Here is a 26,716-nt window from a genome sequence, read left to right as displayed (position 1 = left end):
CCATCACGTGCCATCATGTGGCGTCTCTCCCAGAATGCTTTAGGTGGGGGAACGTCCCTGGAATCTCCATGGAAACCAAGCTTCGCAGCGGACTGTGGGCACGGGAACTGGAGAGGCGTTAGGAAAACATCCAGTGGGCAGCAAGAGAGAGGGAATCCAGGAACGGAGGGACAAACACGAACTGATTCCGGGCAGAGGGACTGGGAGACACTCGGGGATCTGGGACAAGCCCGGGTGGGTTGGGAATAGGGAACAGGCCCGGGTGGGCTGGGAATAAGGGTCAGGCCCGGGTGGGCTGGGAATAGGGCGACAGGCCCGGGTGGGCTGGGAATAGGGGACAGGCCCGGGTGGGCTGGGAATAGGGGGACAGGCCCGGGTGGGCTGGGAATAGGGGGACAGGCCCGGGTGGGCTGGGAATAGGGGACAGGCCCGGGTGGGCTGGGAATAGGGGACAGGCCCGGGTGGGCTGGGAATAGGGGACTGGCCCGGGTGGGCTGGGAATAGGGCGACAGGCCCGGGTGGGCTGGGAATGGGACAGGCCCGGGTGGGCTGGGAATAGGGGGATAGGCCCGGGTGGGCTGGGAATAGGGGGACAGGCCCGGTGGGCTGGGAATAGGGGGACTGGGAATAGGGGGACAGGCCCGGTGGGCTGGGAATAGGGGACAGACCCGGGGGGCGGGTCTGAATCTGATTAGGTACGACAGGTATAGAGTTTTTGCTGCACACAAGTGAGTAAGATTTGATCGAGATCTGTGAGACCAGGCGCAAAGGAGGCTGTAGATTCCGGCGGCATCATGTCGTTCAGGGACCTGAGGAGTAAGAATCTGTTTCATACCCGAGAGTTTGGACTGTGGGCTCAGGCAGTGCCCGGTTAGCAAGGGGTTGGGGTCAGTAGGATCACTTCACCACTCGGGGGTAAAGGAGTCTTTATATATTATTGATATCGATAAATAGAAAATAGTCACCACTTTTAAATTCTAGGGTAGACACAGTTAAAGAGCCATGCTGTATTTTTGATGTTTTACACATTTTCTCTTGTACCACTTGTCCAAATTTGGAATCTGTGGGTATTAATGAGAATAAGATTTACTTTGAATTAGCACCAGCAGTGCACTCTTCCTTACACCATTCTTTCAACTATATTTGTTTCCAGAGAGTCTAATGATTTGAGGCAGGATCAGATATCTGTGGGGTGCAATAACTTACTATTAGTACCACATAATGTGTTAATGCCTTTAATTACCATTAGTTTCTTAGACTTGTCAATATTCCGTCCTCAAAACTTATTTAGAATGAGAGCTTTAGGAATCTGAGTACAAATGTGGAAAATCTGCAACCACACCTCCAGTTTGATGTTGCGTGCTTTCAGAGTGCTCTCATGAGAAGTGTGATGTTGGGCAAGTTGCAGGAATTGTCTCACCAACAACAGAGACAAGATTTTTGAGCAATGTGTTAATTGACCCGTTTGTGTAAATACTGACCGTCTTAACTTTTCTCCCCTCAGACTTTACCGAAATGATGAGGGCCCTGGGGTACCCTCGCCTGATCTCCATGGAAAATTTCCGGATTCCAAATTTCCCTTTGGTAGCAGAGATTCTTATTTGGCTTGTGAAAAGGTTTGTAATCCTACAAGAGTAGAAAGCTGTGAAGCACATCATGGCTAGGTCAAAGGAAAGCCAAGCTTTCCTCAGAAAGTGCCCTGAATACTTCAGTTACTTATGTATTATCTGTTGTGGAATTAAAGCCTGAGGTTGTGGGGTCAAATCCACTCTGACATCTGAACCCATAATCAAGGCTGCTTCTCTGGTGCAGGAATGTTCCCTAGTTGGAGGATTCACTATTTACCTTCCAACCTGGGCCGCCAAAACACATTTTCTGGTTATTCATCTTGTTTGATAATCTTGGAACCGTCCTGTGTACAAATTGGCTGTAGCATTTATCTCTCCAACAACATTGATTACATATTCCGAAGGTTCAGTGACTGTGAAGCATTTTGGGATAGCCTGAGACAAAGTCACGCAGTTGTTAATTACTACAGAAGGATACCCTTCGGAACCTGACCCCAGCAAGGATTAGTTCAGGGCGGGGGGGGGTGGGAATTTCTGACATTCCCGGAGGCACCACTGTCTACTCTCATGTGTGGGGTCGGAGGAGGGCAACATGCCCTGGATATATGGGCAAACCGCGGGGGAAGAACAGGTTTCGGTGGAAGAAGTGATGGCCAGTTGGGAGAAGGAGCTGGGACTCATTCTGGAGGAGGAGGTACAGAGTGAGTCCCTCCATAGGATGAATGCTACTTCATCCTGTGCGAGGTTGAGTTTGATACAGTTCAAGGTGGTGTTTCGGGTGCACCTCACCAGGGCCAGGATAAGTTGATTTTTTGAAGGGATCGAGGATAAATGTGAGTGGTGCTCGGGAGGTCCGGCTTACCACACACACAAGCTGATGGGTTTTTGGGGGTCTTTTTTAAGCACCATATCAGCAATCCTGAAGGTTAACTTAAAACCCTGTCCGTTAGTTGCCGTATTTGGGTGTCGGACCACCCGGAGTTGAGGCTGGGGTGGGGGTGGATGCATTGGCATTCGTATTGTTGCTGGTCTGGCAACGGATATTGTTGAGCTGGAGGCAGGCGATGCCACACAGTGCCACAGCATGATTTAATGGAATTCCTGTACCTTGAGTAGGTTACCTTTGCGGTGAGGGGGTTGATCAATGGGTTCTATCAGATGGCGGCCGTTAATTTTGTACTTTAAAGAGCTGGGTCACTGTTAGCAGTTAGTGACGAGGAGGGGGGAATTGATTGTTGTTGTTTGAGGTTATATTTCTGCTTGTATTTTTTGATGCAAGTGTTATTATGGTGTGTTCCAAATTTTTGATATAAATAAGTTAAATTTCAATATTTTCAAAATAGAAAAGGGAAGAGCAGATAACTCTGATCACCGGTTTGAGGTGAGCTGTTTATTCTCACTGGAAGGTGTGAGATTTTAGTTCTGCTTCACCATATTCATAATGGTTGATGTGGTTTACCATGACCCTCTTAAGTGGACACCCTTGAGAGTTCTAAATCCAGTCAGAAGTGCGAGAGGAGAGGTTGGGTAAAGAGTCTTTTAAAAAATAAATTTTTGAGTACCCAATTATTTTTTTCCAATTAAAGGGCAATTTGGCGTGGGCTAATTCACTTACCATCACATCTTTGGGTTGTGGGAGCAAAACCGACACAAACGCGGGGAAAATGTGCAAACTCCACACGGACAGTGACCCAGGGCCGGGATCGAACCTGGGTCTTCAGCGCCGTAGGCACCACCGTGCTGCCCCTAGGGGGAGGGGAAATCATCGAATCCCTATAGTGCAGAAGGAGGTCATTCGGCCCATCGAGTGTGCACCGAGAGGACCCTATCTAGGCCCAATCTCTGCCCTATCCCTATAACCCCACCTAACCGTTCGACACTAAGGGGCAATTTAACATAGCCAATCCACCTAACCTGCACATCTTTGGACTGTGGGAAGAAACTGGTGCACCCAGAGGAAACGCACGCAGAAACTGGGAGAATGTGCAAACTCCATACAGACAGTCACGTGAGGCTGGAATTTAACCCGGGTCCCTGGCGATGTGAGGCAACAGTGCTAACTATTATGCCACCGTGCTGTCCACTAGTAACTAATGTTGTTTGTGTTTTGTTTTACCAGATATGAGCCTCAGACAGATATCCCAACAGATGTGGATACAGAACAGGACCGAATTTTCTTCATTAAAGCTGTAGCTCAGTTCATGGTAAGCATCAAGCAGCTCTTCCTCTGTCCAGTATGTACAAACTGTCGGGCAGTATGAACCCAGGGATGAGATTCATTGAGGGCTTCAGTACTTTTTGTGCCTAGATATACTTTGCTGTATTGCAGGCTACGAAAGCTCACATTAAACTCAACACCAAAAAGCTGTACCAGGCTGATGGTTACGCAGTGAAAGAGCTTTTGAAGATTACTACCGTTCTCTACAATGCCATGAAGACAAAGCGATTGGACAGAAGTGAGGATACTGAAGACGACAGTTTGAAATTCAAATTTGACTTGGGGTCAAAGGTGAGCAGTGTAAAAGGATTCCTCATTTAGGAGAGGATTAGCACTGGAGTTTGTTTCATTGATAATATAATCAAGATAATCTAGGGGCAAATTTGGTAAAATTCTTCTGCTACTGAAGCAGATCTTCACTAGACTGAAGCACCCCTCAGGACCAAGTCTAGCCCTATATCTGACTCACTGTCCTTTCTAATGAGATTGTACTCTCCAGGAGCTTCACCTTTCTGAATTTGCACAGTATTTTGATTGACAGGATTATGTTTAATGCATTAGCTTTGCTGTCAGTGTTTCCACAAGATCAAATTAGCTCTCTGACGTACCAGCATACTGGGAACTAAAAAGTGAAACTTCCTCTGGTTTTAATCCTGAACACACAGTAAACATGGGCTCTACACCTACAGGACACTCAAGTGATTTGCTCTGGATTCATGGACACTAAATATATAAATGAACCCTAACATTTTACAAATGGGGGAATTCAGTGCTAACCTAGAATCTATGCTTTGTGTGAAAACAACCCATAATAGTGTTTTTTTTTAAACCGCAAAGGAGACATTTTTATTTTTTTAAATAAATTCAGAGTACCCAAATATTTTTTTCCAATTGAGGGGCAATTTAGTGTGGTCAATCCAGCTAACCTGCACACCTTTGGGTTGTGGGGGGTGAGACCCATGCAGACAGGGGGTCCTCAGCGCTGTAGGCAGCAGTGCTAACCACTGCACCACTGTGCTGCCCAACCCATAATAATGTTTGAAAAGAGATGTGTTGCAGCTTCAATATTTTGCATCTTGTCGCCCATTACAGATTTCAGATTTGAAAATTGCAAGACAACTGGCCTCTGAGATTACCTCCAAAGGAGCAACAGTTTTTGATTTACTTGGAAAAGAAGTAGATCTGAGGGTGAGTCGGCAGAACCCTTTTCAACAAATAACTAACAACTGGAAGATATCAATATCCCAGAATGAAGGATGAATGGTTTTACTGTGTTCAGTATGAATACACAGTACCAGTTCAACAAAATATTACTCCAAGTCTAATATGGTGTCAAAAACCTTGCTGCAGTTTTTTGGAGTCATGGTGAAGAGCACTTGATTCTGAACTTGAAATCAAATCACTGATGGATTGGCAATTCAAACTACAACAGAATACTGTGAATGCTGGAAATATGCAATAAAACAGAAAATGTTGGAACACTGAGCAGGCCGGGCAGCATTTCTGGAGCAAGAAACAGAGTTAATATTTCAGGTCAATGCTAACTGTCTGATTATCATCAGATAATTACATAGAAATTACAAATCCGAAACATGTCACAGGAGCCTCCTCCCAATCTATATACTTATCTCTTCCACCTTCATGCACTGGTCTAGCTTCCCCTTAAATGCATCTATGCTACTTCTGAGTTACTTTCATACTGAGCTGAGGTATGCACTAGTGGAACAGGGCTTCGTACATTTTTAAAAAATATATATTTTATTCCAAATACAATCAATAACATACACAAACAGCAACCAAATATAAACACATCACAGTTTGTCAATGTTCCCCTTTTTCTCCCCTAAACTACCCAACACCCCTCCCCCAAATCCCCCACTCCCTGGTGACAAATTAGATACTTAAAGACAAAAAGAGCTTCCATCTGACGTAGAACCCTTCTTGCGACCCCTGGCGAACTTGATCTTCGCCAGTTTTTAAAATTCATAGGACTTCCAACATATGGTTTGAATCAGGAGCATCTCAGAACTAAGGTGGCATGGTAGAACACTGGTCAGCACTACTCTATTGTGATGTAGATGTATTTTTAATACAGTGATTCATTATAGGGATCTGATCTGCAAAGATAAGTTAATATAGTTATATTAACTAGCATTGGGTAATCGTGTCATGCATTACACTACTTTTCCAATTCTCAAAAGTGCTATAATGCATCAAACTGTTAAAAAAAAAGTTCTGTCAGCCTCTGCCATTATGTTCTGTACTGTGATTTAAATCGCCTGACAGCCCTGGCTGATTTCAAAAAAAGGGCTATTTTTGAAAGTTGAAAAAAAATTGTCTGCACCTGCTCACCTCTATTGACAAACTCTTCTTTGCAGTGGAAATGGACTTCTATTCTGTCAGTTTCAGGCAATGTAGCTGGAAGTTTTTGTCATGACAGCTGTAGTAGTTATCAATGTTTGGCTGAGATTCCAAAGGTGATAATAGCTTCAGCTTAGCAGGTAGTTTAGTGATCTAATAACAATTGAAATTTTTAAGAGGCTGTAATAACAGAATAAGTCTTTGATACGGTTTCTCAATTGTTTACAAACCTAACAGACAGGTAAAGGATATTTTTTTACACTGGAGTAATTTTTAAAAATTCCAGCATCAATGATTGTGTGTGTGCATTCTGAGTTTCGATTGTTAAAAATTGTTTTTTCCCCCCAATTATCGAAAAATAATTCTCATTGCTATTGCATGACTTCTGCACTGTAAATATCTCATAGGGGGAATAGCTATGGTGGATACAATGGGGTAATGGAGGTGGCCTAGGGGATCTGAGAGGGCATCGGGGTTGCAGGGTGCAGTTGAGGCGGTCTTTTAACAACTTTGGGAGCAGGGCTGCTATGTTGGGAACTGAGACAGGCCTTATCGGCAAACCTTCCCACCTACATTCTTTACAGCCTCCATCACAGCTCACAAAATACACCACAAACCTGACCCCTGTAGGAAAAGGCACAACTCCCAGGCAAAGTCACCCATGGGTCAGGTGTTCATTTTGGAAAACACAAAAATAATCAGAATAGGATTTTGCATGCCCACCTGAAAATCTGGTCTCAGTGCAGTAAAGATGACTCAGTGTTGCAGGACTCCAGATAGCTGGAGGAAACACAGTTGTTTATTCCAAATATGGTCTCATTAGAATAGGCGGCATGGGGGCACAGTGGTTAGCACTGCTGCCTTAGCACTGAGATCCGGGTTCGATCCCAGCCCCGGGTCACCATGTGGAGTTTGAATATTCCCCCGTGTCTGCGTGGGTTTCACCCCCGCAACCCAAAGATGTGTAAGTTAAGTGGATTGGCCACGCACGCTAAATTGATTGCCCCTAAACTGGAAAAAAATAATTGGGTGCACTAAATTTTTTTTAAAAATCCTACTAGAATACAGACTTATCTAAGGGGACAATAATATCAAGCCAGCTATTTTTAGTTTTAACTGTAAGCATATAATAAACATTTTGTTTTTGCATTTGCATTGATAATTCACCACCTTACTGCAGACCAGTGGAATGGAATGCAAAGAGTAGGCATAGCATCATAGAGGGATGAGATTGTAGAAATGATTGAACTGTTAAATTTAGGTCCTTTACTCATCTGTAAAAATTGTTCTCGAGAATGTTTCAGAGCAGCAAGCACCCCACTTCTTGCAGCAGTCAATTCCATCCTGCTCCTAACAACACATCCATCAACCCTGCTCTTTCTAGGAATGTTTCCAATTATCTTTTGACTCCTCTGACACTGTCTACTTCAGCGTCCTTTTTCCATAACTTCAACACCCTTGGACAGAAGCAGGGAACACATGTGTAAGATACCTAAGCACAGAATTAGATCGGATGTCAGCAGGAACTATCTCTTGCAAAGAGTCAAGTAAGCTCGGGAGCAAGTTTCTCCCTCAGTGATTCTCTGCAAATATTCCAGAGGGAGCTGGTTTATTTCCTGAGTGCAAAAACATAACCCCATTTAGAAGGCAGGTAGGGATTAGGGGCTTTGTCTCCCTGACATTGTATGTAGGGATAGCTGGGTATTGGGGGAATGCCTCCTCCTGCCACTGTGTGGCACCAGAGGCTTGTTTACTGACAAACTGGAGTCAGAGCGGAATGCCCCAGAGTTTTTCCTAAATTGGCATGAAGTTACCCATTTATCTGAGGAGTTAGCATGTTGGGGGAGGGTTGCATGGTCAGATAGTGACACCATCAGGCTGGTCTGATGGAACCAGCTGGTCTTTACCTGTCCTTTTGTTTCTATGTGTTTTTTATAGTTTTATAGTAATGAGTTCCGCCTTTTTTTACAGGAGATGAGAACAGCAGCAATAGCCAGGCCCCTGGAAATCAATGAGACCGAGAAGGCACTGAGAGCTGGAATTAAAGAAATTATAGTGAGTGACTGTGTCTCCTCAAATCAAACAAAGAGGCCAATGAAACTTAGGGCATTTACTGTTGTCTCCGCCTATCCCATTCTGTCCAGATGACAACAATTATGATTAAAAACACAGGGCAGATCCCATGTTTTGAAAACAAATTCACCTAAGTATTCATTAGTAGCTGTATCTAATTTTGATAATTTCCCACTGGCTTTCTTCAAAACATTTGTTTCCCTACCTGTCCCAAATTACCATTCCCAAAGGGTATATCAGGTGGGGTTCTTCCACACATCTGCTGAACTTTAGAGTGATAGGAACATTTTTTTGTTTTTTTAGTTATAAAATAAATTGCAGAAATATCCAATGTTGACATGGGAGGAAGAGTTGGGAGAGAGCATGGAGGAGGGGTTGTGGTGTGAGGTGCTCCGAGGGGTAAATGTCTCAACTGTGTGCGAGGTTGGGACTGATACAGCTGAAGGTGGTGTATAGGGCACACCTCGCAAAGGTGAGGATGGGCCAACTCCTTGAGGGGGTAGAGGATGTTCGTGTGTGGGGGGGGGGGGGGGGGGGGGGGCCTGCAAACCACGTTCATACGTTTGGGTCCTGTCCAAAGCTGGAGGGGTATTGAGGGGAGGTGTTCAGGATCATTTCGAAGGTGCGGCTTGAGCCGAGTCCTGTGAAGGCCATATTTGGGGTATCGGATCGACCGGGGTTGGAAGCGGGTGCGGCGACAGATGTTGTAGCCATCGCATCGCTGAACGCCTGAAGGCGGATCATCCTGTTGGGGTGGAGGTCAGTTTCTCCACCCAGTGCCCTGGCGTGGCGGGGGCATCTGTCGGACTTTTTAACACTCGAGAAGGTGAAGTTTTGAGTTGAGGGGAAGGGTTCTACAATTCATGGGCTTTGTTTATTATGCACGTTCAAGAATTGGATTACGTTGAGCATTAGAGGGTGGTGGTTTTGGGGTTGGGGTGGGGGGTGGGGGGGGGGGGGGGGGTGGAGTCTTGGACTGTGTATGTTGTTGGTGACTATGTATGGTGGATTCCTGAATCCTTACCTTTAATGTTTCTTTAATTTAAAATGTTGGGGGTTGGTGGGAGGGAGGAATTTTTGGCCAGGGGATTGACATTGTATTTGTTACTGTTGATTGTATGTTGGGGGTGTAAATTTTGATGAAAATATGAAAAAGGAGGAGAATAAAAATATTTATTTAAAAAAAAAAATCCAACATTGATTTGCTTTGTTTTCTTGTTTTTTTTTAATAAGTCCCGTTCCGTGACTTGAGCATAAACACAAGCCCTCCACTCCACTCAAGTACTGAGGAGTGCTGCACCGTTGGAGGCTGTGTTTCGAATGAAAAGTTAAACCAAGGCTCGGTGCCACTATTTTGAAGAAGAACATGAGAATGTCTTGGTCAATATTTGTTCTTCAATCAATTTCATTAATACAGATTATCTGGTCATTATTGCATTGCTGGTCATGGAAGCTTGCTGCGTGCAGATCGCTGCCATGTTTCCTACATTACAACAGTGACTCCTTTCAAAAGTACTTTGAGGGGCAGCATGGTAGCATGGTGGTTAGCATAAATGCTTCACAGCTCCAGGGTCCCAGGTTCAATTCCCGGCTGGGTCACTGTCTCTGCGGAGTCTGCACGTCCTCCCCGTGTGTGCGTGGGTTTCCTCCGGGTGCTCCGGTTTCCTCCCACAGTCCAAAGATGTGCGGGTTAGGTAGATTGGCCATGCTAAATTGCCCGTAGTATCCTAAAAAGTAAGGTTAAGGGGGGTTGGGTTACGGGTATAGGGTGGATACGTGGGTTTGAGTAGGGTGATCATTGCTCGGCACAACATCGAGGGCTGAAGGGCCTGTTCTGTGCTGTACTGTTCTATGTTCTATGTTCTATGTTCTACTTAATTCATTGTAAAGTACTTTGGGACATCTGGTGGTTGTGAAAAGCGTTATATAAATGTAAGTCTTATTTTTGACTCATGCTGATGTTCATGGAGATTAGACTGAGCATTATATGACCGAAAGCTTCCAGTTGGCAGGTGATTCCCACATCCTGATTTTTATCCTCTTCTCCTGGGAGCAATTGCCAGATTTATTCAGGGGATATTTTGAGCCAGTGATTTTAGGGATTGGAGTAGCCAACTGGGGCAATGTTCCCATGATTGGAAACACAATATTTTGCTGCTGTTTCTGTTACAGGAGCAAGTACAAAAGACCAAGGAAATGCTGAACAATGTTGCCTCTGATGAAGCAAACCTGGAGGCTAAGATTGAAAAGAAGAAGATGGAGCTGGAGAGGAGTAAGAAGCGATTACAGACCTTGCAGAGCGTCAGGTTAGACTCTGAAATGGCAGATAGTCTCCTGATTTGTGCACTGGCTTTTACAAATTACCAATCACAACCTTGCTGTGCCATTCATGGACCTTACATGATAAAAAGAGGACATTGTGTGGACTTCAAGTAGCTTCAATTGAAGGGGTTAGGAAATGAAGTTTGGTGGAAGGAGAGGTGGTCCCTTTGTGAAGGTTTTTTTTCCACTGAATTGATGGCTTCGGCAGGAAACAGTGGAACATACCAACTGTTGTCCCTGCACATTATGCTCAAACAACATTCATAGTTGACAGTGCCTGCAAGTACGGTAGTCCAGAAGAGTGGTGCAAGCATGTACAATGATCAGTAGGTTGGGGCAGTAGGTAATATAAATGGACAGTTCAGACTTTTTTTAAAATTTAGAGTATCCAATTATTTTTTTTCCAATTGAGGAGCAGTTTAGTGTGGCCAATCCACCTAACCGGTACATCTTTGGGTTGTGGGGGTGAAACCCACGTAGACACGGGGAGAATGTGCAAACTCCATCCAGTCAGTGACCCGGGGCCAGGATCCTCGGCGCCGTAGGCAACAGTGCTAACCACTGGGTTGTCGTGCCGCTCAAACAGTTGAGATTTTAATCAAAATAATTTAATCAAAATCATTCACCATTAATCTGCTTCCAGTTACACCCAGCAAAACAGCTCGCCTAACCTAAGAAATGCAGGTGCCACAATAATGAAAGGACTAGAATTTGGTACTCAGTATATTTATGGAATCATGGAATCAATCTTCCTCACAATTCATTTTAGACTGAGACTTATACAGATTGGAACAGAAAAATTGTTTGCTCCATGTTTTTAAAAAAATTTAGAATACCCAACTATTTTTTCAAATTGAGGGGCAATTTAGCATGGCCAATCCACCTACCCTGCACATCTTTTTGGGTTGTGCGGGTGAGACCCATGCAAACACGGAGAGAATGTGCAAACTCTTCACAGACGGCGACCCAGGGCTGGGATCGAACCTGGGTCCTCAGTGCTCTGAGGCACCAGTGCTAACCACTGTGCCACTGTGCTGCCCTTGCTTGCTCCATATTAACCTTATGGGGAGGCAGTGGTGTGGTATTGTCACTGAACTAGTAATCCAGAGACCCAGGGTAATGCTCTGGCGACCTGGGTTTGAATCCCACCAAGGAAGTTGGTGGAATTTGAATTCAATAAAAAATCTGGAATGAAAAGTCTAATGACGCCCATAACACCATTGTCAATTGTCATGAAAACCCATTGATTCACTAATATCCTTTAAGGAAGGAAATTTGCCATCCTTACCTGGTCTGGCCTTTTGTGACTCTAGACCCTCAACAATGTGGTTGACACTTCAGTGCCCTCAGGGATGGGCAATAAATGCTGGCCCAGCCAGCAACGCTTGCATCCCATGAGCAAATAAATTTTTAAAAACCGGTAATTCCATCCATGTCCAGGACAAAGCAAACTGCTTGATTGGCATCTCATCTACAAACATTCACTCCCACCACCATCGGCCCGCAGCAGCAGCAGTCTGTGCCATTTACAAGGTGCACTGCACAAACTCACCAAGGCTCCTTAAGCAGCACGTCCCAAACCCAAGACAGCTTGCATCTCGGAGGACAAGGGCATCAGACACCTGGGAACATTACCACCTGGAAGTTCCCCTCCAAGCCACTCATGATCCTGACTTGGAAATATATTGCCGTTCCTTCACTATGACTGGATCAAAATCCTGGAACTCACTCCCAAACAGCACTGTGGATAACTACACCACAGAGACTGCAGAAGCTCAAGAAGGCAGCTCACCACCACCTTTTCGTGGGAAATTAGGAATGAGCAATAAATGCTGACCTAGCCGGCGACACCCACATCTCGCCAAATGAGTTTTAAAAAATGTTCAGTCATGTTGGGTGTCCTCCAGTCCTCTGGCACCTCCCCTGTGACCAGAGAGAAATAACACATTTGCATGCACTAATATAATGTGACGTACATTAGTTCATTGTGCACTCTGGTGTGGTGAAAATGCACAACTATTAATGCTCGATGCCTTGTATGGGAGATTCAGTAACCTCAATTTTCCAATCATGACATGTTCTAATAGATGTTTGTAAATTGGTTTCAATTGCATTATCTAGTGGGCTGGTGTTCCAAACTATGGAATCATTCAGAATTTTTAGTGACTGTTTTCTTTTAAATTTTAGAGTACCCAATTATTTTTTTTCCCAATTAAGGGGCAATTTAGTGTGGCCAGTCCATCTAGTATGCACATCTTTTGGGTTGTAGGGGTGAGACCCATGCAAACACGGGGAGAATGCTCAAACTCCACAGGACAGTGACCTGGGGCCGGGATCGAACCTGGGACCTCAGCACCGTGTGAATTTTTAGTAACCTTAAATAATTGGATCTGTTTCTCAATAGTTGGGAAAGTTAATCATTTTAATCGGCTAATATGAAAGATTTGCTGCCCTGCAAACAGCATGAGGAATTGCAAACCAGCAAAATATCATCCAACTGGAACTGACCGGTCTACCATTTACTACACAGCAGTGAGATGATTGGAGAATTGTGTTTTTAAATGTCAAGATTCTTTGTGTTTTTTTTTCACCTCAGGCCGGCCTTTATGGATGAATATGAAAAGATTGAGGAGGAGCTCCAGAAACAGTATGAGATCTATGTAGAAAAGTTCCGTAACTTGTGCTACCTGGAGCAGCAGCTTGAAGACCTGCATAGGATGGAACAGGAAAGGTTTGAGGTAGGTGACTGCAGATAACTAACTGGAAGTTGTAGCGGAAATGCAAGGTGCAGTTTGCCATCACAAAAGTTGAAGAAAAGTTTCTGGAGGACTGTAAAGTTAAGCTTTGTCCTAGTAGCTTTGTCATCTGAAACTTTGCTGCCTGTGTCTTAACTCACAGCAAGTTCTGTTCCCTCATTTGCCTGCATGCTAGCTGACCAACACTGACTTCTGGTGAGCACCGTCTTGATTTCAAAAATTTCATGTTGTTTTCAAATCTCTCCATGGCCTCATCCTCCCTATGTCTGTAATCTCCTCCAGTCCCACAGCAGTCCCTTAGGGTGAAATGTAGGAGCAACAAGCCCCGAGAACTCTGGATGTCTAAGAATATTCAGGACAATATGAAAGAAAGGCTTTTAGCAGGTACAGGTGGAGCAGATCAGCGGTGGCCTTAGTGGAGTTTGGAAACTGCAGGACGCAATTTAAGAAAGCAATTGGGAGAGTAAAGAGGAGGCATGAAAAAAGAAATGGTGGGCAAGATTAGGGAGAATCCCAAGATATTCTATAAGTATATTAAGAGTAAGACCCATTAGTGACCAAGAGTGCAATCTTTGTGTGGAGCAGGATGACATTGGTAGAGTGTTAAATGAGTATGTCACATCTGTCTTCAGGAGAAGGAGGATGTAGGTACAGAATTTGGGAAGAGGGACTATGAGGTTCTTGAACTATTTGAGTCAGAAGCTTTGGAGGGTTTAGTGGGCTTAAAAGTGGACAGATGCCCAAATCCGGATGGGCTGTATCCCCAACTGCTGTGGGACATAAGGGAGGAAATTACAGGGGCTCTGACCCAAATTATTAATTCCTCTCTGGCCACGGAGGACCGCTAATGTGGTTCCATTTTTCAGGAAGGGTGGTACAGATAAACCAGGGAATTACAGACCAGTGATAGGGAAACTGATGGAGAAAATTCTGAAGGAGAGAATTAATCTCCACTTTGACCAAACCCCGTCTCTCCGAGATAGTCAGCGTTGCTTTGTCAGAGGGACATCATGCCTAACTAATTTCTTTAGATTTGACAGGTGTGTAAATGAGGGTAGTGTAGTTGGCGTAGTTTATTTGGATTTCAACAAAGCTTTTGACAAAGTCCTACATGGGAAACTGATAAAAGAAGGTAAAAAAAGCACATGGGACCCTGGGTAACTTGGCAAGATGGATCCAAAACTGGCTTAGTGGTAGGAGATAGAGAGAGAATGGTGGTAGAGGCTGTTTGTGTGACTGGAGGCTGGTGTCCAGTGGCGTACTATAGGGATCAGTGCTGGGTCCCTTATTGTTTATGATATATAAACAACATAGATGATAATGGGGGGGGGGGTTTGTGGATGACACAAAGATTGGCAGGGTTGTTAGTAATGATGATGAAGATCTTGGGTTGAGGAAGATAAATACAGTTTGGTCAGATGGGCAGATCAGTGGCAGATGGAATTTAACCTTGGAAGTGTGAGGTGATGCACTTTTGAAGGAGTAACAAGACCAGGAAGATCAGAGCAAAAGTGGGATCTTGGGGTGCTTGTTCACAGAACCCTGAAGGTGGCAAGACAGGTTAATAGAGTAGTTAAGAAGGCATAGAGGCACTTGTCTTTATCCATCATGCAATAGATTATAAGAGAAGGGAGGTAATGTTGGAGCTGGACGAAACATTGTTTAGGTGTTCCGGAGTCCTTCCTTTTGATTTCTCTTTGTTCCCATTTATTTTATTTATTTATTTATTCTTTTGGTCCATGGACCCATAATTGGAATGTGCCTTTAAGCAGTAGACTCGCGCTGAGGCAGCTATCTAGTCAGGACAGTGTTTTCCGGGGGTTAAATTTCGGAGAGGAGAAAACAGACTTGTCAACGTCCAGTGAATTCTAAGAACCAGGTTTAGAGGAAGTTAGTTTGATTGTCTGGCTGGCAACCTATGGGCTGGCCAGGGACAGTGTTCTGTCTGACAACAGTCAGTGATTGGTTCCTGCATGATGCTTCTGAGTGAATGGGCATAAGTGATTAGACCTTGAAAGAAGAAGGGATTCTCTCTCTCTATACTGAAGTAACAAACTGCTTAATTCTTCTAAGTAAGAAGTCTTACAACACCAGGTTAAAGTCCAACAGGTTTGTTTCAAACACGAGCTTTCTGAGCGCAGCTCCTTCCTCAGGTGAATGGCGAGGTATGTTCCAGAAACATTTATATAGACAAAGTCAGAGATGCTGGACAATGCTTGGAATGCGAGCATTTGCAGGTAATCAAATCATTACAGATCCAGGGAGAGGGATAATCACAGGTTAAAGAGGTGTGAATTGTCTCAAGCCAGAACAGTTGGTGGGATTTTGCAAGTCCAGGCCAGATGGTAATGGTGGATGTAATGCGACATGAATCCAAGATCCCTGTTGAGGCTGCACTCAGCTATAAGTTTTTGCTCGGCAATTCTGCGTTGTCGTGTGTCCAGAAGACCGCCTTGGAGAACGCTTACCCGGAGATCAGAGGCTGAATGCCCTTGACTGCTGAAGTGTTCCCCGACTGGAAGGGAACATTCCTGCCTGGTGATTGTCGCACGATGCCCGTTCATTCGTTGTCGCAGTGTCTGCATGGTCTCGCCAATGTACCACGCTTCAGGACATCCTTTCCTGCAGCGTAAGAGGTAGACTACATTGGTCGAGTCGCACGAATATGTGCCGCGTACCTGGTGGGTGGTGTTACTACGTGTAATGGTGGTATCCAAGCCGATGATCTGGCATGTCTTGCAGAGATTGCCCTGGCAGGGTTGTGTGGTGTTGTGGTCGCTGTTCTGAAGGCTGGGTAATTTGCTGCAAACAATGGTTTGTTTGAGGTTGCGCGGTTGTTTGAAGGCCAGTAGTGGGGGTGTGGGGATGACCTTGGCAAGATGTTCATCTTCATTGATGATGTGTTGAAGGCTGCGAAGAAGATGTCGTAGTTTCTCCGCCCCAGGAAAGTACTGGACGACGAAGGGTACTCTGTCAGTGGTGTCCGTGTTTGTCTTCTGAGGAGGTCGGTGCGGTTTTTTGCTGTGGCGCGTTGGAACTGTTTATCGATGAGTCGAGCGCCATATCCCGTTCGTACGAGAGCATCTTTCAGCATCTGTAGGTGTCTGTTACGCTCCTCCTCGTCTGAGCAGATCCTGTGTATACGGAGAGCTTGTCCATAGGGGATGGCTTCTTTAATGTGTTTCGGGTGAAAGCTGGAGAAGTGGAGCATCGTGAGGTTGTCTGTGGGCTTGCGGTAAAGCGAAGTGCTAAGGTGACCGTCCTTGATGGAGATGAGTGTGTCCAAGAATGCAACAGAATTTGGAGAATAGTCTGTGGTGAGTCTGATGGTGGGATGGAATTTATTGATCTCATCGTGTAGTCGTTTCAGTGATTCTTCGCTGTGGGTCCAAAGGAAAAAAATGTAATCGATGTATCTGGTGTATAACATCGGTTGCAGGTCCTGTGTGGTGAGAAAGTCTTGTTCAAACTTGTGCATGAAGATGTTGGCATATTGAGGTGCAAATTTGGTCCCCATGGCTGTTCCATGCATCTGGATGAAGAATTTGTTGTCAAAGGTGAAGACGTTGTGATCTAGAATGAAGTGGATGAGTTGCAGAATTGCGTCTGGAGATTGGCAGTTGTCAGTGTTGAGGACTAAGGCTGTTGCAGCAATGCCGTCGTCATGGGGGATGCTGGTGTAGAGTGCCGAGACATCCATTGTGACGAGGAATGTTCCTGGTTCAACTGGTCCATGGGTGCTGAGTTTCTGTAGGAAGTCCGTCGTGTCGCGACAGAAGCTGGGTGTACCTTGTACGATGGGTTTCAAGATGCCCTCGATGTGGCCAGAGAGGTTCTCACACAGAGTCCCATTGCCTGAAACGATAGGACGGCCTGGTGTGTTGGCCTTGTGTATTTTCGGGAGGCAGTAGAGATCTCCAATAAAATTACGTGGTATTTTAAAACAACATCTAATTTCACTTTTGTTGCAACTCTGCATCAAGTGGGGTTGCAATTGACCTCTTACTAGCCCAGGGTATTATGACATAGGCCACAGCTGGAGTACTATGTACAGTTCTGGTCGCCTCACTATTGGAAGGATGCGATTGCACTGGAAAGGATGCAGAGGAGATTCACCTGGATGTTGCCTGGGATGAGCATTTGAGCTATGAAGAGAGGCTGGATAGATTCGGGTTGTTTTAGAGCAGAGAAGGCTGAGTGGGGTCCTAATTTGGGTGTATGGACAGGGTGGGTAGGAAGCAGCTGTTCCCTTTAGTTGAAGGATCAATAACAAGGGGACATAATTTGAAGGTAGGGGCAGGAGGTTTGGACGGGATTCGAGGAAAACCTTTTTCACCCAGAGGATGGTGGGAGTCTGGAGTGCACTTGGGAGGGTAGTAGATGCGGGAAACCTCCCAACCATTAAAAGGTATGTGGATGAGCACGTGAAGTGTCATAACATTCGAGCAATGGGCCAAGTTCTGGAGAGTGCGATTTAGTATAGATTGAGTGTAGTATTATCGATGCAGCCTCTTCTGTACTGTATGATTCTGTAACTCGAGATCTGAGCCCCTTTAATTTTGGCTTCTTGTGCGCCCTCAGTTTTAATTGCTCCACCAGTGGTGGCTGTGCCTTCAGTTTCCCAGGCTCCAAGCTCTAATATCCTCCCTACTTTTCTTTGGCCACCTTGTTTTCCTTCTTTTAGACACTCTTTAAAACCTAACTCTTGGCCATACCTTTGGTCACTTGACCTGACATCTCCTTAGATGGCTTGATGTTGTACTTTGTTTTATGATGCCCCATGTGTGCCTTGAGATATTTTATCATATTAAAGCTGCTGTATAAATATCGGTGTTGTTGAGGGGTCCTGCTTCTCGCAGATTTGGTGTTTTGCTCGTCACTCTAGCTGCTCAATCTCGCTTCAGTAAATGTTTTAAAGTTATGACATTAATTCAGTCATTTCAAAACTGAGTTCTCGGTTATAATAATTGTTCAATCTTTGACTCTTTGTCAAGTGACTGTCCTGTTGTAACCGATACCCATTTTCCAGGAAACTGAAAATACATTGCGCCTCATGCAGAATAAACTGAAGGAAGAGGAGAAGAGGCTGATGAAAAGTTCAGGTAAAGTGACGTTCTGTTGTGCTTTTCATTTATTAATTATTTCCAACTGTTTAACTCTATTTTGACTTGATAGAAAGTCCAGTAGTAACTGGCTGTTGGATGTGAGTGAACCTGTGTGTAACCAGCTGTATTGATAACTGATCATTGTTCAATGAGTTGGACATAATAGAGTTGTCACCTTAAGTTCAGAGAGTAGTATGAATTTCAAACACAGTAGACAGTATACAATGCCTTTCGTAATATATGTGTATATGTCTGATGTGCAATGTGTGGATGCAGTTTTAGCATAGCCAATCTACTTACCCTGCACATCTTTGGGTTGTGGGGGTGAGACCCAAACAGACATGGGGAGAATGTGCAAACTTCACACAGATAGTGACCCAGGGCTGGGATCGAACCACTGCGCCACCGTGCTGCCGCAATAATATATAACTAGTACAATGGTTCGCACTGTTGCTTCACAGCACCAGGGACCCGGGTTCGATTTCTCGGCTTGGGTCACTGTGTGGAGTGTGCACGTTCTCCTTGTATCTGCGTGGGTTTCATCTGGACGCTCCGGTTTCCTTCCACATGTCCCGAAAGACGTGCACTGTTGGGTGAATTGGACATTCTGAATTCTCCCCTAGTGTATCCGAACAGGCACAAGAGTGTGGCGACTAGGGGTTTTTCACATTTACTCCATTGCAGTGTTTTTAAAAAATAAATTTAAGAGTACCCAATTCATTTTTTCCAATTAAGTGGCAATTTATCATGGCCAAACCACCTATCCTGCACATCTTTCGGTTGTGGGGGCGAAACCCACGCAAACACGGGGAGAATGTGCAAACTCCACACGGACAATGACCCAGAGCCGGGGTTGAACCTGGGACCTCAGCGCCTTGAGGCAGCAGTGCTAACCACTGCGCTGCCCATTCATTGCAGTGTTAATGTAAGCCTACTTGTGACACTAATAAAGATTATTATTCGAATAATATATGTATGAGCCACATTTCCTTAGATTACAACAGTGACACTCCAGAAGTATTACATGGGCTGTGACGCACTTTGGGACATTCTGAAATTCAGAAAGGTACAAGAGAAATGCAAATTATTTTGTATCCCGAAGCTGAGAAGCATTGTCAGGTGTTTCATCTTTTTAAGACTATCACACACAAAGCATGGACTGGTGCCACCCTTCCAGTGCTCCGCAAGGAACTGTTCCAGCCTCAGTTGTGTCTGCCCTGGGGCTCAGTAAGCTGCTGTTCCAGCCTCAGTCCCGTCTCTCCTGGGACACTAACATGGAAGAGGAGCACGATGCGAGTGACCTCTCATTGTGATGACATTGCAATGTTGTATCTTGGTGCACTGACCAAGCTGTCACAGCCAGTCTGTGTACTGGTATTGCTTTTCAAGTTGGTTCACAATTAGCCAAGTTGGCTGAACAATTAGAACTTTACTCAGTGCACTGAGTCTTCCATAGATCCAGAATGTAATATCAAAGCAACTTAAAAACTTAACTGTTTCTTCTCTTCAGGTACCATTATCTCCTTCAAATCTGTCATCACCAGCCCCTCCTCAATAAACCCCAACCCTTGATCTCTCTCTCCTTGCAAACTGTCACCCTCATCTCCAACTTTCCTTTCCTCTTCAATATCCTGAGCGTGCTCACCTTTCCTGGAGCTCTTTGAATCTCTGCAGTCGGGTTTGCTCTGAGTACAACATTTTTTATTTTTTTAAAAAATAAATTTAGATTACCCAATTATTTTTTCCAATTAAGGGGCAATTTAGTGTGGCCAATCCACCTACTCTGCACATTTTTTGGGTTGTGAGGGCGAAACCCACGCAGACACGGGGAGAATGTGCAAACTCCACACGGACAGTGACCCAGAGCCGGGATCGAACCTGGGACCTCAGCGCCATGAGGCAGCTGTGCTAACCACTAGGCCACCGTGCTACCCTCTTCTGAGTACAAAAATGACGTGACTCTTTTCAAGTCGCAATTTTCATCTTATGTGACTGTGACAACAGGCAAATTATTATCGCTCATCCTTCTCTATCAATCTGCAACTTTTGACATAGTTGACAATGCCAGCTTCCTCTAAAATCTGCTCTGCTATCCAGCTGGTTGGGACTGCACCTGGTAATTCACACTCTACTGTTTCTATTCTTATCTATATCCAGTTGTAGACAGATGATTACCTTCAAGGGGAATCTATTCCCACTTCTAGTGTCGTCTAAGAATCATTGGTTGATCCTCTTATTTCTCATCTACAGGTTGCCTCATGTCAACATCCTCTGTCCAAAAACTGTCAGTTTTTACATGTATGCTGGCGACACCTAACTGTAGCTCACCACCACTCCCTCGACTGCTCCGCTACCTCATAATTATCAGATTGCTTGTCCAGCATCTAGTACCTCCTCCACCTATATATTGGAAAGATGAAACTCATCTCAGTCCACACCACAAACTCCATTCCTGTCCCTGGAAACTGTCTGAGACTGAACTAGACTGCATTCTTGGTGTTGTATTTGACCCAGAAATGAGCTTCTGATCACATTTGTGCTGTCACGTGAATAGTGGCGTCGTGATATTAATAATCGACTCGTAATCCAGAAACCCAGTGTAATATCCTGGGAACCCGGGTTCTAATCCCGCCATGACGTATGGTGACATTTGAATTCAATAAAGAAATCTGCAATTAAAAGCCTAATGATGACCATGAAACCATTGTCGATCGTTGTAAAAACCCATCTGATTCACTAATGTCCTTTAGTGCCATCCTTACCTGTACATGTGACTGCAGATCCAATGTGGTTGACTCTGAAATGCTCTTTGAAATGGCCTAGCAAGCCATTCTGTTCAAGGGTAATTATTAGGGATTGAATTTTAAAAATGTTGCCCGACTCTGGACCTCAGGGGCTGAAACCCTCATGCATGCCTTTGTTACCCCTAGACTTGACTGCTTCAAAAAGCTCTTAGCAGGCTTCTCATCTTCCACTCTCCATAAACCTAAGTTCACCCAAAGCCTTGCTGCTGACGCCCTATGCACTCATTGACCCCATGCTCGCTGCCATATATTGGCTCAGTTTTAAGCAATACCTCTATTTCAAAATTCTCATCCCCCTATGACTACCCGCCCCAGCTCTAATATACTCCAGTTCTACAGCCTTCAAGATATCTATACTCCTAATTTCTTTTCCCAATTAAGGAGCAATTTAGCGTGGCCAATCCATCTACCCTGCACATCTTTGGGTTGTGGGGTGAGACCGATGCAGATACGGGGAGAATGTCCACACGGACAATGATCCAGGAAAGGAATGGAACCTGGTCCTTGGTGCCGTGAGGCAGCAGTGCTAACCACTGTGCCAATGTACTCCCTACACTTATTTTAACCTCTTGTGTGTCTCTAATTTTAATCACTCCAAATCTGCTGCTATATCTTCAGCTGCCTGGTACCTAAGATCTGCAGTTATTTTCTAAATCCCTTTCCTTCTTTAAATCACTCCTTTAAACCTAAGCTTTTAGTTGCCTGTCCTAATATTGCTTTAGTGTCAGATTATGTTTGTTAACGCTCTTATGAGGTGCCGTAGGATGTTTTATATGAATACAAATTGTTGATTCTAACCAACTATTCTACCTTCCAGTAGGGAAAGATGATGATTCTGACAATGAGATACAGGAAGATGAAGGCTCAGATAGTGATCTAGAAGATAGAAGACCACTGAAACCACGGCTCACAAGGGAGCTGCCCATTCAGGGTATGTGGTACCGTTTTGTTTCGGGGAGGCTTTATTAATGCTGTTCTTTGTTTTGTTTCAATTTAGAGTACCCAATTAATTTTTCCAATTAAGGGGCAATTTAGTATGGCCAATCCACCTAGCTTGCATATTTTTGGGTTGTGGGGGCAAAACCCATGCAAATTCCACATGGACAGTGACTCAGAGCGGGGATAGAACCTGGGACCTCAGCGCCGTGAGGGTGCAGTGCTAACCCACTGCGCCACCGTGGTCCCCTTATTAATGCTGTTCTAATGGAGTTTGGCAGAAAGGCTTCAAACACATTCCTTTAGGTCCCTTATAGAGACAGTTGGCAAGCACTGGAACTCTGCAGACCACGATACCTGGTAAATGGGAATGTGCAGAACCATTGTTAAAGATCACAACCCAAACACTTCCTTCACCAAAAGCCTGTCCCAATCCCTCTTGAAGTTGTTGTCACAATCCAGCTTCATAATATGTTCTGTCTGTGTTTGTTCTAATCTAGCGCCTGTCCCTATTGAGAAACAAAAGCAAGACTCTGGATGAAACAAGCTGAATATTTCCACATCTGTAACCTTTCACCAGAACCTTGAGTTCTCCCTGGCTGCTATTTCTGCGGCAACCATTTCCATTTTGCTTACTCTCTCCTTGGAGCTCTGATGATTTACCCTGGTATCTGATGGCCTTCCTCACACCACCTACAGAACCAGAATGTGCACAGCTTGTGCCAGTACCTAGAATGCCGTAGTCACTGCCCATACAACATATTGCTTCAATATCACTCAGTTAATCATTTAAATTGGAGATCTGATACTTTACCTGCTTTTAATGCAGGAATAACAAATTGATCTTTTATATAATTTTAATCCCATCATCCAATATATGTAAGGAATTGTCCCGTCAATGGTGCCGCCAGGAATTATCTTGATATCCCATGGTACTAAGTACATTGGCCTGTGGTAAGGTGGCTTTGTCAGGGCCTCAGTGGAGGATCATATACTGAACTTGCACTTTTATTATGGGGTGTGAACCATAGAGCCTGGCCTTTTGCTGGATAACAATTTACCCAGTTTGAATGATTAACATGAATAAACAGGGTCAATTGCCTGGGTTTGAGTCTTCAAACCCTTGTCCCCCTCATTACCTTCTCTCTCGAATCATGTTCTTTCCCCATAAAGATTCTACTTTAAGTTCATTGTTAGGATTTCTCCAAGGAACAGTGATGTTGCTGATCTTTCAAGACTTTTGAACCTGCAGTCAACTACTTGGTGACATCCGTTAGCCATGATCAGCAGCATTTCAATAATACCCATTGTTGCAAATGGTTGAAACTTGTGATCAAAATTTCTTTTAAATTTGTTGACACCACCTCACACATCTGCCCTGTAAACTGTACCTGCCTCCACTCAAATTTTAATCTTTGCTCAGACAGTAAACTTTGCAGATTAAATATGCTCACTGGTTTCAGGCTTGAGGCTCAAACATCTAGCATTTTAATATTTTAGAAGATACAAAAGTAATGAGATATCTGGACTCTTCTAATAATCAATTTAACATTCACAGGCCGAGTTGGTGGTCGAGTGGTTGGGACAATGCACGGAGGTGATACTGAGGATGAGGTGAGAGACTCTAGCTGCTTTAGAGCCTTGTGTTTAGTGATCCTGTAGTAGATTATACGACTACACATTAACTCCGTTTTGACTGTGGATTCTAGCAGCCTCTGACCCGTTGCAACTGATCAAGTCATCCTGCATCTGCAACCGCTCTAATGCATCCCGTGTAAGGAACAGCCGAGAGTCCTTCAGCGAGGAGGGGGAGGGGTGGACACTTGGGAGCCTGGAGAATGGAGGCCCCTTGCCAAGAAAGCAATTTGACGAATAAACTTTTATTTGCACCTTTTATGTTGTCACATTCAACCTGTGAGCAAGAGTTACACAGGCAATGTTTGAGTGATTCAAGTCGTCTCCTAGCTGAAGGCTTCATTATCACCCCATTACCATCCTCATTTTTTTGCTGATTGTAAGATCACTATCTCCCAGTTGGTTTTCCTTTTGCTGTGATAGTATTGGATTTTACTGCCTCCCCATCCTTTCTGTCGATTTGGTAATTGGTGTTTTGGTGGTGATCTCAACTCCAAAAAAATGCAACAATCTCTGCCCTGTAAACCGCACCTGATTCCACCTTTTATCAACTCCAAACAGGAAACACTGTGCAGCTTGCTTGTGTGCTCGGATAGTGGCTTGTTAAATGTGTGTAATTGTGGAATGCTTTGTTAGCTGTAGTAACTTGTTTCTTCGACACAGCATCTGTACAAGTGGCAAAGTCCCAGACTCACTACTTTTATCAGTGGTTTTTTATTTGTTTTCTTTTGAGTTTAAATCTGCTTTTCTTTCTTCTGTTGCTTTCCATTATTGCTTTCATAAAAGCTCCAAACATTATCTGCTCAGTCAAAGGAAGTCAAGAATTCCAGCAGCAGCAAGGTTGGTTTAGATATAGAGACTTGGCATTTTATTCTATTGCTGTAGCTCATTCTGCAATTATATTGATGTATACTTTAGCTATTATCGTAACGTGGCATTAGCTGTACAGTTACTCCTTGTTTTTCACTTCAGTGCAGGTTCAAGGCTAAATATTAAATTAAATACCACTGAGCAATTAAATTGTATACTATTGTCGCGGTTAGCACTTGTGCTATGGTGAACTATGCCTTGTCGTTGTGTGGTGTTTCTCATTCATAATCTCCAGGCCATTTAGACCATAAGACTGAGGAGCAGAATTAGGCCATTCGATCATGGCTGATGTTTCTCATCACAATTCTCGCCTTCTCTTGTCTTTTTTTTTTATTTTAAGAGTACCCAATTCATTTTTTCCAATTAAGGGGCAGTGTAGCGTGGCCAATCCACCTAACCTGCACATCTTTGGGTTGTGGGGGTGAAACCCACGCAAACACGGGGAGAATGTGCAAACCCAAAGACAGGATCGGACCTTGGTGCCGTGAGGCTGCAGGGCTAACCCGCTGCGCCACCGTGCTGCCCCAATCTCTGTCTTAAAATCACTTCCTTGTTGGTATCCTTGCCTGCCATGCGGGAGACCAGGGTTCAATTCCCCGACGGGGAGTTTATCATAATCTCGGTCTTAAAGACATTCATGACATGGCCTCCACAGCCTGCTGCGGAAATGAGTTCCACAGATTCACCACCCTCTAGCTCAAGAAAGTTCTCCACATCTCCATTGTAAAGGATTGTTCCTTCTGAGGCTGTCCCCTCGGGTTCCAGTCTCTCCTAGTGGAAACATTTCCACGTACACTCTTATCTAGGCTTCTCAGTATTCTGTAAGTTACATTGTGATTTCCTCCCCCTCCCCTGAACTCCATTGAATACAGACCCAGAACTTCAACCACTCTTCACATGACAAGCTCTTCATTCATGGGATTATTCCTGTGAACCTCCTCAAAGACAGGCCTGTACCACCAGTAGTTCACATTGGTGTTATATAGCTCTTTAGCTATCAGCCAAGATTGGAGGAACAGAATTTATTATACTGCTAGGTGTTTAATCGCTTAAGCTTTGGTTCAGTGGTACAGATTGGGTGGGATTTTCTCACTTTTGTAACCATTGGGCAGGGGAGGCTGCTGCAGAAATCCAGCACATTAGCTTGAGCTGTCCTTTCAGAACAATTCAACATTTTCCCCCCCACCGAGAGGTGTGCTGTCTGTTTCCGTAGCTGGTAATTCCTGCAGCAGGTTGCCAGTCTGTTGCCAGGAGCGACAAATAGAAGCTGATGGATTCAAATTCGACCATCTACTGTGGTGGCATTCAAGCCTGGAACCCCAGAGCATTGCTCTAGGTGTGTAGATTACCAGTTCAGTGACCTATACCATTAGGCCACAGGAGGAACCCCCTCAAGTATCAGCCTTTAATTCCTCATCATCTGCTTGCTATTCCGTTTATAGCCCATCCAAAACCTCACGAGGTTGATGAGGTGATCACTGATGAGTGAAGGTGCTGCCCCCTCTGGAATGCATGGTTAACGCTCCATCCTTTTCTATGTGATGTGTTCTGTTTAAATCAAATGGTTAATGAGTTGCTGAATTCTCTTACTCTTCAGGAGGATTCAGATGACAGTGAGATTGATGTTGAAGATGAAGAGGATGAATATGAAATTGCTGAAGATGATGATGAAAGCATTGATATTCAGCCAGAACAGCCCTCAAGCAGAATTCACAAACAGGAGCTTGACGAAAGTGACAATGACTTCTAGTGCCAACCCTCAGCAACAGTTTTAAATTCATTTATGGGATGTGGACGTCGCTGGCTCGGTTAACATTTATGGTTTGGCTGCAGAGCAGATTACACAATGTAGTGTGCAAGATGCTCATTGTCTACTGCTCCTCGATCTTCCTCCAGCTCTCTTATCCTCCCTGTACTGTAAACAGTAAAAATGGCCCAAAAGCCATTGTGTGCAGTTGTTAGAAGAATCCAGACCCTAATTCCATTTCGGGGAGCGGAGTCTATTGAAATGATCGACCCATTTTATATTGATAGATTGTATGTTAATTAAATAATTTTTTTATCTGGT

At 44.4% G+C, this 26,716-nt stretch overlaps 1 protein-coding gene across 6 annotated transcripts; it reads left to right on the top strand.

Annotated features, from left to right (window-relative positions):
- cluap1 (clusterin associated protein 1) lies at positions 1–26,716 on the top strand. 6 transcript variants are annotated; one of them, XM_038820251.1, is made up of 13 exons: positions 1–43; positions 1,505–1,616; positions 3,688–3,772; positions 3,898–4,077; positions 4,879–4,974; positions 8,119–8,202; positions 10,393–10,526; positions 13,139–13,280; positions 18,328–18,400; positions 22,025–22,138; positions 23,702–23,757; positions 24,565–24,618; positions 26,246–26,716. In XM_038820251.1, the coding sequence occupies exons 1-13, from the start codon at positions 16–18 to the stop codon at positions 26,396–26,398; spliced, it is 1,311 nt and encodes a 436-aa protein (XP_038676179.1). In that variant the 5' UTR covers positions 1–15; the 3' UTR covers positions 26,399–26,716. The 6 variants fall into 6 exon arrangements, with proteins under 6 accessions (XP_038676179.1, XP_038676182.1, XP_038676183.1 ...); XM_038820255.1 differs by lacking the exon at positions 1–43 and adding an exon at positions 50–234; XM_038820252.1 differs by lacking the exon at positions 1–43 and adding an exon at positions 645–816.

The sequence above is a fragment of the Scyliorhinus canicula genome, chromosome 15 (genome assembly GCF_902713615.1).
Source record: "Scyliorhinus canicula chromosome 15, sScyCan1.1, whole genome shotgun sequence".
NCBI lineage: Eukaryota > Metazoa > Chordata > Chondrichthyes > Carcharhiniformes > Scyliorhinidae > Scyliorhinus > Scyliorhinus canicula.
Note: the sequence above shows the minus strand (reverse complement) of the source record. Positions and strands in the feature narration are given on the sequence as shown.